At 39.5% G+C, this 17,888-nt stretch overlaps 1 protein-coding gene across 1 annotated transcript in view; it reads right to left on the bottom strand.

The window, feature by feature from the left end:
- The window catches only part of LOC309552573 (uncharacterized protein), a gene marked incomplete at both ends in the record, with an annotated part of 487,483 nt that overhangs the window by 27,379 nt on the left and 442,216 nt on the right, over nt 1–17,888 (bottom strand). The window contains 3 exons of the mRNA XM_082253522.1: nt 7,487–7,535; nt 14,908–14,961; nt 15,491–15,568. Of these exons, the coding sequence (XP_082109648.1) occupies nt 7,487–7,535; nt 14,908–14,961; nt 15,491–15,568 (181 nt within the window). The remainder of the gene's footprint in view (nt 1–7,486; nt 7,536–14,907; nt 14,962–15,490; nt 15,569–17,888) is intronic.

Here is a 17,888-nt window from a genome sequence, read left to right as displayed (position 1 = left end):
AACTGACATTTTACAGTACAAAACAGCTAGCCTACAGATAGCACAGTTGACCATTAAACTTTTTGATTATCTCCATTTTTAAATATTTATAAGGCTAATTCTTAATTGTACGTGCAAAGGTATAAACTACAGTACTGTGAGCCCCAGCAATAAATCATACTTCTGTGCTTATTATCCTGACATTGACCATAATAATCTATACTGTGAGCATATTGGATTCGTAAAAACATATTGTATCAAAGTTATTTTGCCTTAGCTATGTGGGTTAGTAGTCTAGAAAAAGATTTATTGTGATGAGAGAAAGAAATTTTCATATTTACTTTTCATATATCTGTGTATATTTAATGGTAATACTGTATAGTATAGAAAAATACATGTCGGACTACAAAATTAGAATGCTTTATGGAAGGAACCTTAATGCACCCATGGAGATGCTTACCACTGGTGCATTAGCTCATTAATCTAGAGCTATCAGCAATGGTTATGTCAGTGATAAGCCTAAAAGAAAATATACTCTATATTAGTGCACTTTACTGCCTGAGGATACTGTTCCCAGAGGTTTAATAACCTAGTAAAATAAGTTGACCAATGATTCAGTAAACAATATTTAAAAATGTTTGTGTATTCTGCCTCTGGGTGGCTTCAAACAGATAGACATTTAATAGGCATTACGTTTGGAACCAGAAATTACCAAAAAAAAAAAAAACTTTTCAAGAGAAAGAATATGTAACATAATATGAGTGCACCAAATTACAGATACAGGCAGGTAGTAAAAACTGATTTGCTCAGTAATATTTTATTTATCTTCTGACAGCCTGTGTACATCTCTATTGGAACAGAGTGGTGTGAGCAGTTTAAACATCCCCATAGCAGTTTCCAGTTCTTTTATTGTTTTTTTGCACAGAATAAAGCAGAAGAAAAGCCTACTCTAACTATTCCTAAAAATGTTTCCTCCCCCCTGCTACTTATCCTGCATACCGTTGTACTTACCTATTTTAAGTCACTCTGGTTACATGATTCTGTAGCTCCAGCTCCTCTGTGTTAATAAGCGGCTGCGGCAGGGGAGAGGAGAGAGCACAGACAACAGGTAGGCCATGGGAGCCCATGGGTGATGTCACGGCTCCTGGAATTCACAGCTGTTGTCAAGGGCTCCCTTATGTAGGGGAGCCAAAGCGGCAGGATCACATGGCCAGACAAGTTTAAAAAACAGTAATTATACAAAACCTTTTTATACAAGGTATGCAGAATAGGTAGAAGAAGGGGGAGGGAACATTTTAAAGAATAGTTAATGTTAATCTTTACTACCACTTTACTACACTAAGAAAGGCATGCTGAATTTGAGTGAATTTAGAAGGTATGTTAACCTAAATTCCACCGACAAGCACTTTGCAGGACTGAATGCAATGGCCCTAATACAGAGTGGTGCATGTAGTTTTCATACATTTACTTAGGGTAATGTATAAAGTACTATACAACAATGTTATTCCACAAAGATATAAACAGGTCATGGTAAACAACACATTTAAATTTGTGGCAAGGGCATCATAGTGGCCTATTAGTTTGGCTAGTTTGCCTTCCTGAACCCCTGGCTGATGTGTGTAAACAAACATCAACAGGAAGTCTGTCATTTTGTGCTGGTACACAACTGGTGCTTGTGAACAGACTAGGGAATCCTGGGTAATATTATTTACCAAATGTTACCCAGGATCTGTGGATGGTTTGCTGAGATACAGCAGCTGACTGGGGATTTGTCATTTGTGGCTGGAGCAACAGAAGGTTAACATCATTGGTGCAGCGGGATGCTGTATGGGTAGGTCATCTTTATTAATGTGGATCTACATTGCTGGACAATGTGATTGATGCTGATCTACATCAGGGGACACGGTTTACTTTTTTCCCTAATAAATTATGTTTATTACAGTGTGGGTGTTTTAATTTATGTTTTCACTTTTCCTGCTGAATGGGTAATAAGGGGTACGCAAACCCTGTACCAACCAACCTACATGCCAATCTGCTGCTCAACAATCTTAACAAGCCGATATTGGCTTCTGTATAGCCTGCATAGCCTTAGGTTAAATCGCTTCTCCTCCAATCGCATTATATGGCCTCGTGTCCTCTTACATTCCTTGTGGCTGTATAGTTTATTTTCTATGCTGAGATCACCGTTGAGGTATTTGTAAATCGCTATCATGTCCCCTCTCTGGCATCTCTTCTCCAGGGAGAATAAATCAAGCGCTTGTAAGTGCTCCTCATAATTAAGGTCTTCCAATCCCCTAATTAGTTTAGTTGCTCTTTTCTGCACTCTCTCCAGCTCCAACACATCCTTTCTGAGGACTGGCGACTAGAACTGGACAGAATACTCCAGGTATGGCCGGACCAGAGTTTTATAAAGTGGTAGGATTATAGTTTTATCTCTGGAATATATCCCCTTCCTTATGCATGCTAATATTCTGCCGGCTTTGGCAGCTGCAGTTTGACATTGCATGCTATTGTTTAGTCTATCTTCTACTAAGACTCCCAGATCTTTCTCCATTTTTGATTCCCCCAGAGGTTCCCCCCCCCTAAAGTGTGTTTTGCGTTTATGATTTTTAGTCCCCAAGTGCAATACCTTACACTTCTCCACATTAAACCTCATTTGCCATGTAGTTGCCCACTCTGTTATTTTGTTTAGGTCATTCTGTAAGATTTCTGCATCATTAAGTGAAGTTATTGCCCTGCTTAATTTTGTGTCATTTAAAGGCTTTGTGTAGTTTTAATGTTGCCTTTTTAAGTGTATTAGAAGACACTCTCCCTGTTGAACGCCATTTAAAAAAATGTTTTTGCCATAGTACATTTCCACCATGGCAGTGACCAGCTATATACATTATTTTTTGACACAAGTTTGTTTTTAAAAAGGCCAGAAAAAAATCAACATTTAGTTGTTTGGATACTAACCGGCAGATTCATCGAATGTTCTATGAAACAAACTTTGCAGTTAGCTCATTACTACAAATGAGCATTTCATCTTTGTACTGTGAGAGTTGGGGGGTGCAATGGGGCACTTCAAGGGTCATTTTGCACCCTAAAGTACCTAAAGGCAAAACTTTGTTAGTTTGTTGTTTGTTAGTTTTAGATAGAGAGCAGAGGGATTAGAACACCTGTCAGGCTTTAATTGCTGTATGTGTCCTGTTAGTGAGACTCGCCCACCCACTTTGTCTTGTTGACCGTTATCCTTGAAAGTGAAAGAAAATTCCAAATTTAAGGTTTCCACCAGGATAAATATAGAGGAGAAAGATTCCAATAGGAATGCTAGTTCTGGTGACCCTGGTGACACATTTTCTCTTGTTTGCTGTTTTGGCTATGGAGCCAGAAGTGAAGGAAAATCTTCCCAATAGGACACAGATGGCACAAAAACACACAACAGAGTATGATATAATCCTCCTTTACTCTATCCATAATGAAAAAAAAAAAAGTCTTTAGTTCTTCTTTAAACCGGAGTTCAGCGTGTTAAGAAAATTTTAGGAGCTTATGATGCTGGCTTGGTCAGAATGTTACATGTCTGGTAATAATATCAATCCTCTGCTTTTAATACATTCCAAGGGACTGTCCTGGAAAAAGCATATTGCAAAGTAAGCCAGTGTGTAGTCAGTACTTTTGATCTGCATGCTTGTTCCAGAACAGTGACTAAGATTGTATGAAGCCAAAAAGAATTGAAGACATTAGATCAGCACGAAAGCCAGATAACTGACATTTTACAGTACAAAACAGCTAGCCTACAGATAGCACAGTTGACCATTAAACTTTTTGATTATCTCCATTTTTAAATATTTATAAGGCTAATTCTTAATTGTACGTGCAAAGGTATAAACTACAGTACTGTGAGCCCCAGCAATAAATCATACTTCTGTGCTTATTATCCTGACATTGACCATAATAATCTATACTGTGAGCATATTGGATTCGTAAAAACATATTGTATCAAAGTTATTTTGCCTTAGCTATGTGGGTTAGTAGTCTAGAAAAAGATTTATTGTGATGAGAGAAAGAAATTTTCATATTTACTTTTCATATATCTGTGTATATTTAATGGTAATACTGTATAGTATAGAAAAATACATGTCGGACTACAAAATTAGAATGCTTTATGGAAGGAACCTTAATGCACCCATGGAGATGCTTACCACTGGTGCATTAGCTCATTAATCTAGAGCTATCAGCAATGGTTATGTCAGTGATAAGCCTAAAAGAAAATATACTCTATATTAGTGCACTTTACTGCCTGAGGATACTGTTCCCAGAGGTTTAATAACCTAGTAAAATAAGTTGACCAATGATTCAGTAAACAATATTTAAAAATGTTTGTGTATTCTGCCTCTGGGTGGCTTCAAACAGATAGACATTTACTAGGCATTACGTTTGGAACCAGAAATTACCAAAAAAAAAGGGGAGAGGAGAGAGCACAGACAACAGGTAGGCCATGGGAGCCCATGGGTGATGTCACGGCTCCTGGAATTCACAACTGTTGTCAAGGGCTCCCTTATGTAGGGGAGCCAAAGCTGCAGGATCACATGGCCAGACAAGTTTAAAAAACAGTAATTATACAAAACCTTTTTATACAAGGTATGCAGAATAGGTAGAAGAAGGGGGAGGGAACATTTTAAAGAATAGTTAATGTTAATCTTTACTACCACTTTACTACACTAAGAAAGGCATGCTGAATATGAATGAATTTAGAAGGTATGTACACTTATATTCCATCGACAAGCACTTTGCATTACTGAATGCAATGGCCCCCTATTCAGAGTGGTGCATGTCGTTTTCATACATTTACTTAGGGTAATGTATAAAGTACTATACAACAATGTTATTCCACAAAGATATAAACAGGTCACGGTAAACAACACATTTAAATTTGTGGCAAGGGCATCATAGTGGCCTATTATACCCTTTTATAATTAATAAGCATAATTTATGCTTTAACAGATTTCCCCTTTTTTTTTTTTCAATAACAACTATAAAAATATGAATTTTCCCAAACTATGTGTTCTGGTGATAGTTGTAATATTGACATGACACATAAACTTCAACAATGAACAAACAGTCAGTAATAAAAATTGATGTACAATATGTTTCATGCTATCTAAGGCTGAAGTTCCACTTTAAGACTGTACAATATAAGCACTACGATGTATATTCAAAAAAGAAATATGTGCAGAACTTATTTTCTCCTAATATCCAAATGTTAAATATAACTCTGTAAATTCACTACAATATACAAATTAAATATTTTACAGTAAAAATTATATAAAATACATTTGTGTAACACTTCTTTCACTTAGTACCTAACTAATGAATAATAAATATATCAATATAAATTACAACATAATTCATGAAGTAAACATATACATCAAACACACTATGATTAATTAGTGTTCATTCCAAAACCTGCATTAGTGCTACTGTGCAATTGATGAAATTTAATATAATTGTAAAACAAAAAAAACACTTTCACATGTCAATTCTTAACACCTCTCAGGGGCTTTCCAATTTCCTTAGCACACACCAATCCAGAACTTTAAAATGTTGCTATTTTTTCACACATGGAAATTCTACCTCCTCCTAAGACACCACAACTCATGATGAACAAATGCTTGTGAGCTCACCTTTATTAATTGCCCTCTAGACAATAGTAGGTCAAAAGACATCTGTGGAATATTACAGCATCAATCAATTGCTGGCACATTCCTCATGGAGCATAAAATATAATCCCTGGAATTCATAAAGACTGGGGCTGGTAGATTTTGCAAAAGTTTCTCTCATGCAGTGTCTCCTAATTTGCTAGTAGGCAGAGGAGCATGGCTTAATTGTGTTTAGGAGACTGTCGCAATGCTTCAGCCAAAAGTGTCGCAAATGCTTCATGAATTTGGCACAATACATTAACAAAAAGGACCAATGGCAGAAAAGTGGCGCAACAGCCCTACTGAATTACCCCCAATACCTTTCCTCCAAGTTTGTACATCCAGCCGGGACTGCTGTGGCCATGTATACCGCATAAATAATTTATACAGATATATTCATTATTTATTATTTGGGGACTAGGTAAAAGGAGCGTTACACAAATTTATTTTATATAATTCTTTACACTGCACATATTTATTTTATGAATATACATTACGGTACTTTTGTTGCGCAGTCTTCAAGTGGAACTTACATTTTCATGCATTGCACAGTAGCACTAATGAAGGTTTTGGAACGAACCTTAATTAATCATAGTTTGTGTTTGATGTATGATGTACATGTATGTTTACTGTATGAATTATGTTGCAATTTAGATTTATATATTTATTATTTTTTTAAATAGTAAGTGAAAGGAGTGTTACACAAATGTATTGTATATCATTTTTTACTGCAAAATAATTTGTTTGTAAACTGTAATGAATTTACAGTGATATATTTAATGTTTGGAAACTAGGAGAAGAGAGCGCTGCACATATTTATTTTATGTATTTTTTGATTTTGTGCTTGTAAAACAGATATTGATACTGGCTAGCTCCTAAAGTGGAATTCCATTTAAAAATTAAAACAAAACTACCCTTTATCTCTATGTATAATATATGAAACTTTCATATTATGCAATTCTGGAATTGCCAAATGGCAGATTAGAAACAACAGTCTAATCTAGACATTCAGCAATTCTACTCTGCTCACTGAAAATGTGGCTGCTCACAGACGTTTGCTGGTACCGTTGTCGATGTCAGTGCAAGTGGCACAGCACAGCTCCACCCTTGTCCCACCCAGCCAGCCCTTGTCACACCCCATCTATGATGACATATTTTTTCCCATCAATGAGGACGCAGGAGTGTCCTCATCCAAGAGAGTACTCTGATAGGCAGAAGAGCCTAAGTAGAGGGAGGAGGAAGAAGACACACCCGCCAGCTGCCCTAGATATATGAATGAAGAGGCATTGAAGTCATGTGACTGCAATGCATTATAATGGATACAACCACATAGATTTTAAAAATTTTACACATAACAATGGACTTACATTCTTTAAATGATTGTGGGGAATTGATTTATCACAAGCATTTTCTTCCACTTTAAGCAATATATGGTAACTTTTTATTGCTGCTTGAATTTACAAGTACATTATTCTAATAAATGTGGCTTATTATGAGTTGGCATTATGTCGGTAGCAATGTTGAATGAAGAAAACACATAGGCTTACATTAGTCACAAATACCCATGTGCTGAAGGTTTTGGAGCAATACTTAGTGTGCACTGAGTGTAAAAATACTGTACGCTGCATATTACTAAAAAAACTAGAGTCTGTGACTATAAGCTGGTGCTGGTCATTTACTTTGCAGCTTCTATTAGGAACCATCTAATGAAGTGCTATTTTTTTCATTAATATATAGTTTGTGCTGGAATTTAAATTGCTTCAATATAGTAGAGTATAAAGGAATCCAGCAAGTAACAGATGGAGCTTGATCTAATTACTGCAACTTACCACACTTGTCACTCAATTCTTTTCTGACCAAGTCTTTCACATCTTCCTCCTGAAAATCAGCAAGGGCAGGTATTAGCTAAAAAAAAGTATGCTGAGAATTTGCTTCTACCATAGAAACAGCATGCTTTGTCTTGTTAGCAGGTTGGTAAAGAGATGTTTCTCTGTAGCCTGGATCTCTAACTGTCAATATAGGCCAGAGGTTGTTTTTTTATATTACTTAGCCTAAAAGGATATTAAAATGAAAAGCTGCAATGCCTATTTTGATTAATGCAGAAGCAAAGTACTAACAATGGTATTATTGTTTTATAATACTGGTCTCAATTATGATGATGTTCAAAGTCTATAACCAACAACGACCGTAGCTGTTTAATATAGTCAGATCAGCTAACAGAATTTTCTAAATGGTATGGGTTACTGCACATTCGTTCACATAATTTAGTAATATAGACTTTACTATTTCAACAATGTAGAAATATATGACATGGCCTGCAGGATATGTTAACGTGCCAAATTGAAAGAGGAATTCTTGTTTTACGTAATCTAAATGTATTAAATTAAAAAAGAGGGTACATACAGAGGTAGGGTATTAACCAGCAGAAATATATGTTGTAGCTCCTCTACGATCGTGCCAATGGTATAAATTCCAAACTATAGCTTTCAACTCTTCCAGCTGCTGCAGGCATTCTATATATTTTTTCTTGTATTAGCTGCTGGTGTCCCTCTTTAATAACTCATACATGTAGGCATCACTGAACAGAGTGCTCAGAGTGATAATTGGATGTATTCAGTATGTAGCAAGTTTTCCAGGCCTATGGCCTGATGTGGGTCTGCCATCAGTACCGGTAACCTCTCCAACCCATTTGGGCTGCGACCCTGGGTGTGAGAACTGAAGCAGCCACAACTCAGGTACCTTTGTTTGTAGTTTTTTATTGAATTAAAGGCGATGGGAGAAGGGAATGAGTGGGATACTCCTCTGGCCTCCAACTATTTACACTTGGGACCTTGTTTCTGAAAAATGCACGTTGGCGCTTCCAGCCAACGCTCACTAACTCTGAGAACACTCTGTAGAACTATAAAAGTGCTGAATCCTCGACTGGTAGTCCAGAAAATCCAGGACTAAGAACTGTAAAACCTTAGGCACTGTTGTACTGTAAAAGTCACTGAATACTTTACCCCCTCCTGACTGGCTTGAGGTAGTATGATGTAGAATCCTGTATGGCTGTAACTTTAACTGACACACTCTGTACACTTAAGGGCCCAACTACAGGTGCCCCCTTTAACTTCAAACTCTTCAGTGTCCACTGACTATGTACCCCCTTTACAGCTAGCAGACACTGGATCCCAGAACCTCTTCCAGAGTGGTACCCTCTAGCTTCAGGCAGACCCCCAGGGGCAATCCGCAGTACTCACAACCTGTGTAGGCTTTCCTGGGACTGAACCCCTCTCACTCTCCGCAGGCTCTCGGCACACCGGATCCCCACAGCTTAACTCAGCTCTCTCTCTGGACACTCAGGCGACACCCTGAGACATTCACCTTCCTCAGACAGGAGGAGAGACAGCCGCTTTTTCCCTCCTGGGACTCTGCTCCCGCCAAAGACACCATGCCACGCACTTCCCTCTATACTTATACCCACTCCCAGAATCCTTTGCAGCATAATCTGCCTTCTGGGGTAGTTACAAGCTGGGATGTGTCCCCTGATTGGGCTTCCCACACTGCCCTATGAGAAGCCTCTCACAGGAGCCTGTGGGGACACTTCTCCCCTCAGCAGGCACATCTGGAAGCCATGACACCCTAGCTAGATAATCACAACCCTGCTGTTAGGCAGACAAGGCCCACTATACTTTTACAGTACCTAGCACCTACCTGTAGTGTGCTACAAGTATAACATTGCATATTCTTGTCCACTGGCGGCTGGTTATACTTAGATTCCTAGTGGGGTCAAGTTAGAAAGATGGGTTTTGGTGCTGGCTGACACAGCCAAGACCGTAACTTAGAGTTATTAAGCCTTTTTCTGATATGTGGTTAGTATGAATGGAATATTCCAAAGTGGCAATATAATTCACTGTAATGACATGCTTGACTATGAACTTTATCTCAGACTGTGTGAGCTGCCTGCGTGAGCTTCTGGTTAACTCTTCTTTTCTGTTGTTGTTGCTAGTCCTTATTAGTCAAGAGCTGACCTGAGTATGCTGTGTAAATTCAACTACTCTTTTTAAGATCCCAGCATTGTTCATAATTCTTAACTAAACTAGTCCAGTTGAAGGTGGCTTAATACTATACCATGACAGATTAACAGAATGTTTAGAGACATGCTCTCAAAGCTTTAAGTAAAGCTAAACTCTCACAAAATCATACTTTGTTTTGTAAAGCAGTGGAAGTAAAGGAGGATCAGAATAACTTTTTATTACAAAAATACCTATGGGTGGGAAATACTCACCATGCATGTTTAGATACCTTTCTTGTGTATACGCTCACTAATGCCTGGCACCAGATGGGGCTGCAGTCTTGTAATGTTTCCATATTAAGGCGGATCCTCAACTTAGAAGTGAGCTGTACACCTTGCGCAGCTGTGTAGCATTATTGTAAAATAAATAGGATGCGCTGTTTTTGACTGAAATATTATCCTATAAGTGATTAGGTAACAGATGCAATAAACAATGTGCAATAAGCAAAATCAAACAATAGTGAATGCTCAAATGGCAGATAGTCACTAAATAGGTGAAACTCTTGTTTCCTAGAATGGTGTAACAGGTGAATTACATCAAAATAATTTTTTAGTGAATGAGTAGCCACGAGTTGTTCACAAAAAATGACAAATAATAAATGATGCAAAAAGTTTATAAATAGTCCATTGCTTCACAATTCAATGTGTTTAGTGAAAAGATAATGCTCCAACTTTCCCACATGCAAATACAACAAACTGCTTGTAGTGCAGCTGAAATAATCCACAATGGAAAGTGTGTCACCACTCACCACTGTGCTCTATATTTGAAACTTGGCCGCTTACCAAATCAAATGATCCCACCAAGAGATCATATGCGTGTGAGTGGAAGCACCTCTGAAGACAAGTGGTCAGCCAGCTCCTGGTAATGTGTCCAAGCTTATGGTGCTCCTTAATTTTGTTAATCACATTATGTGGTTATAAAAGATAATGAAAGACCCTCATAGTGCATTAATGTGTATAAAGATGGTTTATTAAATAAAAACTGCACTTACATCAAGGACAAAACATTTATATATATATATATTTGTTTTTTAATTTATTTACCCTGATTCCTTTATTTATTTATTTTTTTCTCCCCATTTTTATTTTGCATTGTCATTGCACTAGACACAATCATTGCTTAAAGTCAATTAATTTTTTTTTTTTAACTGGTTGTGATATTTTAAATATACAGATTTGTAAGTATAAAAAATCGTGATAGTTTCAACAAACATATTGCTCCTTTAATGGTTGAAAACAGATAGCAGTTTTATCTGTATTGTTAATTTGACACATAGCAGGAACAGCAACCTAATTTCAGATGAAGGGAAGTTGTTTATTTTCCTTCACTGGGGCTCCTGTGCAGGGTGTGTCACTTCCTGTTCTTTCTCAAAAAAATGTTAGTGAGAGACATCGCTCTCTAGCCTTCATCCCAGTCGATTCCTTCTGAGAGGAAATATGTTGGATTGGAGCTAGCAAATTAATGTCAACTAGCGCGGACTGCACTGCAGGCGGCCATGCAAGGTTTCCCATATCGCTCTAATTCATTGTCCTTGATGTAAGGGCAATTTTTATTTAATAAACCATCTTTATACACATTAATGCACATAGGAGCACCATAAGCCTGGATACGTTCCCTGGAGCTGGCTGACCACTTGTCTTCAGAGGTGCTTCCAATCACACGCATATGATCTCTTGGTGGGATCGTTTGATTTGGTAAGCGGACAATTTTCACATACTGTATAGAGCACCGCGGTGACACACTTTTCATTGTGGTTTATTTCAGCTCACTACAAGCAGTTTGTTGTATTTGCATGAGGGAAAGTTGGAGCATCATCTTTTCACTAAACACATTGAATTGTGGAGCACTGGACTATTTATGAACTTTAACACCATTTATTATTTGTCATTTTTTTGTGAACAGATCGTGGCTACTCATTCACAAATTATTTTGATGTAATTCACTTGTTACACCGTTCTGGGCAACAAGAGTTTCACTTATCTAGTGACACTTTTCAATTTGAGCATTCACTATTGTTTGATTTTGCTTATTGCACATTGTGTATTGCATCTGTTCACCTAATCGCTTTTAGTATAATATCTCAGTCAAAAACAGCGCATCTTTTTTATTTTACAATGTTCTTTTCTCCTCACTATTCAAGGAGTGTTTGATTGCAGCATTTGTTTGATTTCACATATTTGCAGCTCAGCGCACCTTTTTATATTGTTTAGTTGTGTAGCATCGTGCAGAGTCCTACTGTGAAACAGTCTGTCCTTGATCTCTGCACACCTTGCCTTCTGAATGTAGCATTTCAAGGGGAACACCACCAAACAGGCTCCACCAGTCCAGTTTTTCTCTGCCATCCCACTCCCAGTGACCGAATGGGATCCTGCCATGTACTAAGCACGGACTGCATGCCTACACCTAATTAATTCCTTCAGCTCTTCCATACCATGCAGCTAGTTCCCTGGGGTCTCTGTACCATGGTTGCTTTTAAGGAACCGACCAATAGTGAGAGAGTCAGAGCACCGACCCCCTCACTACTGGAGGACTTGTCACCTATGCCCGGTACAGCTCTTCGCTGTCTGGCTGCAATTACATTCCCATCAGTTCATGGTTACCTGTAGCAACTGCACACTTTTGCACCAACTCCTTAGCTGAGTTAACCCATTGTGGTGGCCTTCTATTACTTCCGCTTCACCCTATTTGTGCAAATCTTGTACGTTCTTTGAATGAATTTTCTGTGGATGTTTGCATACTCCAGCAGCAGCTAAACATCATAATTTTACTTCAGGGACTGTTCATATGGCTTCTTGTATTCCAACTCAGGAGTAGAAATGGGCTTGATGTTTGCGTCGAACACCCGGGGCACTCGGCGGGAAGTTCGCCCATGATGAGCGCCCCATAATGCACTGCGTGATTGCAGTATATTTAAGTGCTTCTGATTGGCCAAAGCATGCACCTGACCTGTATACTTTGGCCAATCACAGCACAATGTCCTGTCAAAGCCACGATTGACCAAAGGCAGTGTGTCTTTAGCCGATCAAGGCTCAGGGGCTAAGTCCACGCCCTACACTATATAATGCTGCTGCTGACACGGCAGCCGTGTATAGTGTGTGATAATAGAGATTAGGCAGGTAGTTAGTGGATAGTGTGTTGAGTAAGTTTAGTGCAGTCAGTGTAGTGCACAGGCATACCCCACTTTTAAAATTTATAGATATGTTGTAGTCCTGGGTCCCCTCTCTGTGCTCTCCAAGCTTGGTGTCCCTGTCACTTATAGTTCATGAGCAGTGCCATGCCAAGCTTACCAAGATTTCCTATAGATGCCAATGTTAAAGACAGGGAGCAGTGCCATGCCAAGCTGACCAATATTTCCCAAAGATGCCATTGAGCACTGAAAGCTGAAAATTGGTCTAGGCAGGAAGGGGGTGAAAGTGCCCTGTATTTAGGTTGTTAAGGGGAACCCTATGACAGAATTTAAAAATAAAACGGCATAGTGTCCCCCCCCAAAATCTATACCAGGCCCTTTGGGTCTGGTATAGATTTTAAAGGGAACTCCATGCCAAAATTTAAAAAAAAATGGCGTGGGCCCCCCAAAAACATCCATACCAGGCCCTGTGGGTCTGGTACAGATTTTAAAGGGAACTCCACACCAAAATTTAAAAAAAAAACTGCATGGGGTTCATGCAAAATTCATACCGGACCCTTACCTAAGCATGCAGCCTGTCAGGCAAGGATAGGGGGGGACGAGCAAGCGGTCTCTCCTCCAGAACCATACCAGGCCGCTTGCCCCACAAAGCACCTTGTCCCCATGTTGATAGGGACAATGGCCTCTTCCTGACAACCCTGGGCTGTAGTTGTGGGGGTCTGCGGTTGGGCTGATTATCGGAATCTGGAAGCCCCCTTTAATAAGGGGGCCCACAGATCCTGCTCCCCCCTATGTGAATGGGTATCGGGTACATCGTACCCCTACCCATTCACCCAAAAAATTTAAAAAAGGAAAAACCACAAAAGACAGTTTTTGACAAGTCCTTTATTAAAAAGAAAAAAGAAAAAAATAGTGTCCCTCGATGTAAATCCATTGTCAATCATTACGCCCGCCCACCCAAAAAAATAGAAAAATTTTCAAAAACGCTTTGCCTCTTCTGAGGCATCCCGCCGTATGCCATTCTTAAGAATTGACAGCTGTTTTAAAGGCAAGGGGCAGGGCCACCCGGTTACGTCACCCGGTGGCACCATCCCCTTCTGATATTAGAGGGGACCCCAGGCCATTTTTTTCTAAACTTTGACGTTAGGTTTCACCCAAAATCCATACCATTTGCCGGAAGTGCATGGTATGGACTGGGGGGGGGGGGGGGTATAGGACCCTACACCATTTTTTTCATGTTTTTTATCTGTATTGCCGGGACATTACAGCCGTGAGCAAGTTTAAATTACATTTTTGCCTTTAGAAATGTCAGTATTGCTGCAGCATACACCCAAAGTGTAATAGGGCGAGTACAAGCTGGTGAAAGTAATAACAGCCAACAGCTTGTGCTTGTTTAGTTCCTGGTTGTAAAGTGAAAGGAGCCTGTATAATTTTGCGATACCATGGGCGCACACAATTTATTGTGTATAAATATACTGTATATGGTATTATATCGCATGTATTTGCACTAAAATTCATTTTATAACATTTTCCTAAAAAGTATTATTTTAGTAAACAGTTGTGCAAACATTGTGCAATATAAAAACATTGCATCAACTATCTTTTTATTCTAAAGGTTATCTGCTTTCAGAAAATATATAATGTCTAATGTTTAGGTAATTTTTTGACCATTTTTTATGTATGCAAAAAATGAAAATAAATTGCTTCAGTGCCGAAGTGGTTAAAGAAGAATTAAACTCATCATTTTCACTTTTTCTCAAAACAGTTACAAGGTATTCAATGAATGATAACTTTCACATTTGCTTGTGCTCTTAACTAAAACTGTCAAGCCATCAAATGTCTGGTATCATAGCTGATCACAAGTGCGAAACCATGGCAACTACAGACCAAACAGAGGCTAAGATGGCTGCTTCCTTGGCTGCATTTGTAGTGTAGATATTGTGTTTGCTTAAGCTTCTTATTGTCATAGCACAGTAATAGACAGTTATAGAAAAGCTGTGCTAAAAATAACTTCATCATTTAAACACCACAACAAGAGTAAAAACCTAAAAAAAAGATGTGCACTTACTGAGAGTCCAGGATCCCCCTTTTCACCTTTGAGGCCCTCAAGCCCATCTAGTCCCTGTAATCAGTAAAACAGACTATAACATTAGTGTGTGTATGTATAACATATAACATAAGTGTGTGTAATTTTAGTGTGTGTATGTATGTATATATAAGTATAACAGCAAATAGATAGAGAAAATTATTGTAACTGCTTTGGCAATATATCCTTTGCATTATCACTCTATGATTAAACAAAGGCACTTTTATGAATAAACCCTGAAATGTATGTTCAGAATCATAATGCATATCTAGTGGGCTAAAAAAAACTTTGGCAAGGTTATGAAACTTCATCATTATTATAGCTTGACTGCACAGATACCACACGTAACCCCTTTTGGTGTGTGCCTTTCTGTAAATTGTAATTCTAGAACTGAACAGAAGGAGCAGCAGAGAGCATTGTATGTGCCAGCAAGGTAAAATGATAGATTGCTAAGTTGTATAGCAAGTAATATAAATTATATAGTATAATATAGTCTAGTGCAGTACAGTACAGTACAGTACAGTATAGTAATATAAAAACAACTTTTTTTTTTTTATTTACTCACTATTTCTCCTTTTGTTCCAGGTGATCCTGACTCTGCCCTGGGACAGGGCAAAGATTTTCCTCTCTTCCCTTTTTCACCCTGTTAACAAGACACAAGTGTGCATTTTAACACAAAAAACCCACACTACGTACAGTAAATCTTTACGCACTGCTGCTGTTCATAAAGGTGTAATAAATAAATAAATAACAGCACTGTCCTTATCCCCATATAATTAAGTACACCAAATGAAAGAAATATATACCAATGGATGACATAAAACAATTAACAACAGTGTCTATTGAACCTCTAGCAGATCTTTCCTTCCACTTAGCCCCTATTTACAAGTATAAAAAACATGAATTTTCAATTTAAAGCGGAGTTCCACCCAAAAGTGGAAATTCCCCTTTAGGTAGTCCTAACCCCCTGACATGCCACATTTGGCATGTCATTTTTTTTTGGGGGGGGAGCGGGTACCTAGTTTTGCCGGGGCGCCCTGAGCGGAAGTCCTTCTCTCCTCCTCCCTCCCTGCAATCTTCTGGGACATGTCAGAGGTCCTAGAAGATTGCCGACCAATCAAGACGCACAGCGCAACTCGCGCAGTGCGTACCCGGCTGTGAAGCCGCAAGCTGTCACAGCCTGGTGCCCACACCAGTGATGCCGGCGCCGCCAAGACCACAGGGAGAGGATCGAGGCTTCGGGCGGCTGCATCGCTGGACCGTGGGCTGGTGAGTGTGTGTTTATTAAAAGTCAGCAGCTACACTTTTTGTAAATAAGTTCATAACATGTAGAAGTTCCCATGTTACCTATTTATTGGAATGTCCATGCAGGCTCCAGTATGTGGGATGTACCACTACAGAATTAAGGACAAGATTTAAGGAACATCCTAATAATATTATGTAGCACCCTACAGGTAGGTGCTAGGTAAATGTATAGTGGGCCTTGTCTGCCTAACAGCAGGGCCATGATTTCTTTTTGGTAGGGTGTCATGGCTTCCAGGTGTGTCTGCTGAGGGGGGAGTCTCCCCACTGGCTCTGTGAGAGGCTTCTCATAGGGCAGTGGAGGAGACCCAATCAAGGATTCAGGCTTTTAACTACCCCAGAAGGCAGATTATGCCGCAAAGGATTCTGGGAGCGGGTATAAGTTTGAGGGAGGGCATGACACAGCATCTTTGGCGAGAAGCAGAGTCCCAGGAGGGAGAGGCCGACTGTCTCTCCTCCTGTCAGAGAAAGCGGATGTCTCGGGTGCTGCTTGAGAATCCAAAGAGTGCTGAGTTGAGCTGAGGGGGATCCGGTGTGCCGAGAACCAGCGGAGAGCGAGAGGGGTCCAGTCCCAGGAAAGCCTACACAGGTCATGAGTACTGAGGATTGTCCCTGGGGGTCTGCCTAGAGTCAGTGGGGACCACTCCGGAGAAGGTTCTAGGATCCAAGAATCAGCTAGCTATAAACGGGGTACCTATTCAGAGGACCCTGAAGTGATAGAGGGGGTACCTAGGTTGAGGACCCTGAAGTGGCAAAGGGGGCGCCTGCAGTTTGGGCCCTGAAGAGTTAATGCACAGTGTGAGTGCATCAGTTGAGAGTTGCAGCCATACAGGAATACACAGCAAGCTACCTCAAGCCAGGGCAAGGCTGGAGAGAGTAGTCAGTGACTTTGCAGTGCAAGCAGAGTCAGATGTTCAATGTTCCACAGTCATGGATCTTCTGGACTTAAGTCGGAGTTCCAGCACAGCTTTCAGAGATACAGTGTGTTCAAAGCGTCAGTAAGCGTTGGCTAGCGTCGGCTGGCGTCAACACAGCGCTAACGGGCATTTTTGCTATAAAGTCCCGGAATTGTACATGGTCGAGCCAAAGGAGTATCCCACTCATTCCCTTCTCCCATCCCCTAAAACTACAATAAAACAACGAAACAAAGATGCCGGAGTTGTCAATGTGTCAGTTCTCACACCCAGGGCCACAGCTCACGTGGGCTGGAGAGGTAACCGGTAATGATGGTAGACCCACCTCAGGCCACAGTCCTGGAAACATTGCTACAATTAAAAAAAGGATTTCGTAATGTTTGTGATCTTTTTAATCAATTAGGGATATGTCACAATAGGGACCACACATTGCTCACATTCTGCAGGATTAATGATATAGAGAAGCATTGGAGAGGCACCAATATGACCAAGGCAATCTCGCAGAAGGAAACCAAATGGATACATGAATTAGGAAAAAATGTAGAGATAGACATAAATTAATTTATTTCTAATTTTTAACTTGGTAGTCCATGATTTAATTATGTTTTTATTATTTAACATGGAAAATATCATATTTTATTAAATAACTATTTAGCCCATATAGATTTTATTGGAATAAGGCATGTGTTTTAACATATGACCACTGGGGGAAATAACAAGATATTCACCTAGAGGCACAGTGTATTC

The sequence above is a fragment of the Pelophylax lessonae genome (assembly GCF_965119305.1).
Source record: "Pelophylax lessonae genome assembly, chromosome: 4".
Taxonomy (NCBI): Eukaryota; Metazoa; Chordata; class Amphibia; order Anura; family Ranidae; genus Pelophylax; species Pelophylax lessonae.
This window is presented reverse-complemented; position numbering and strand designations above follow the sequence as displayed.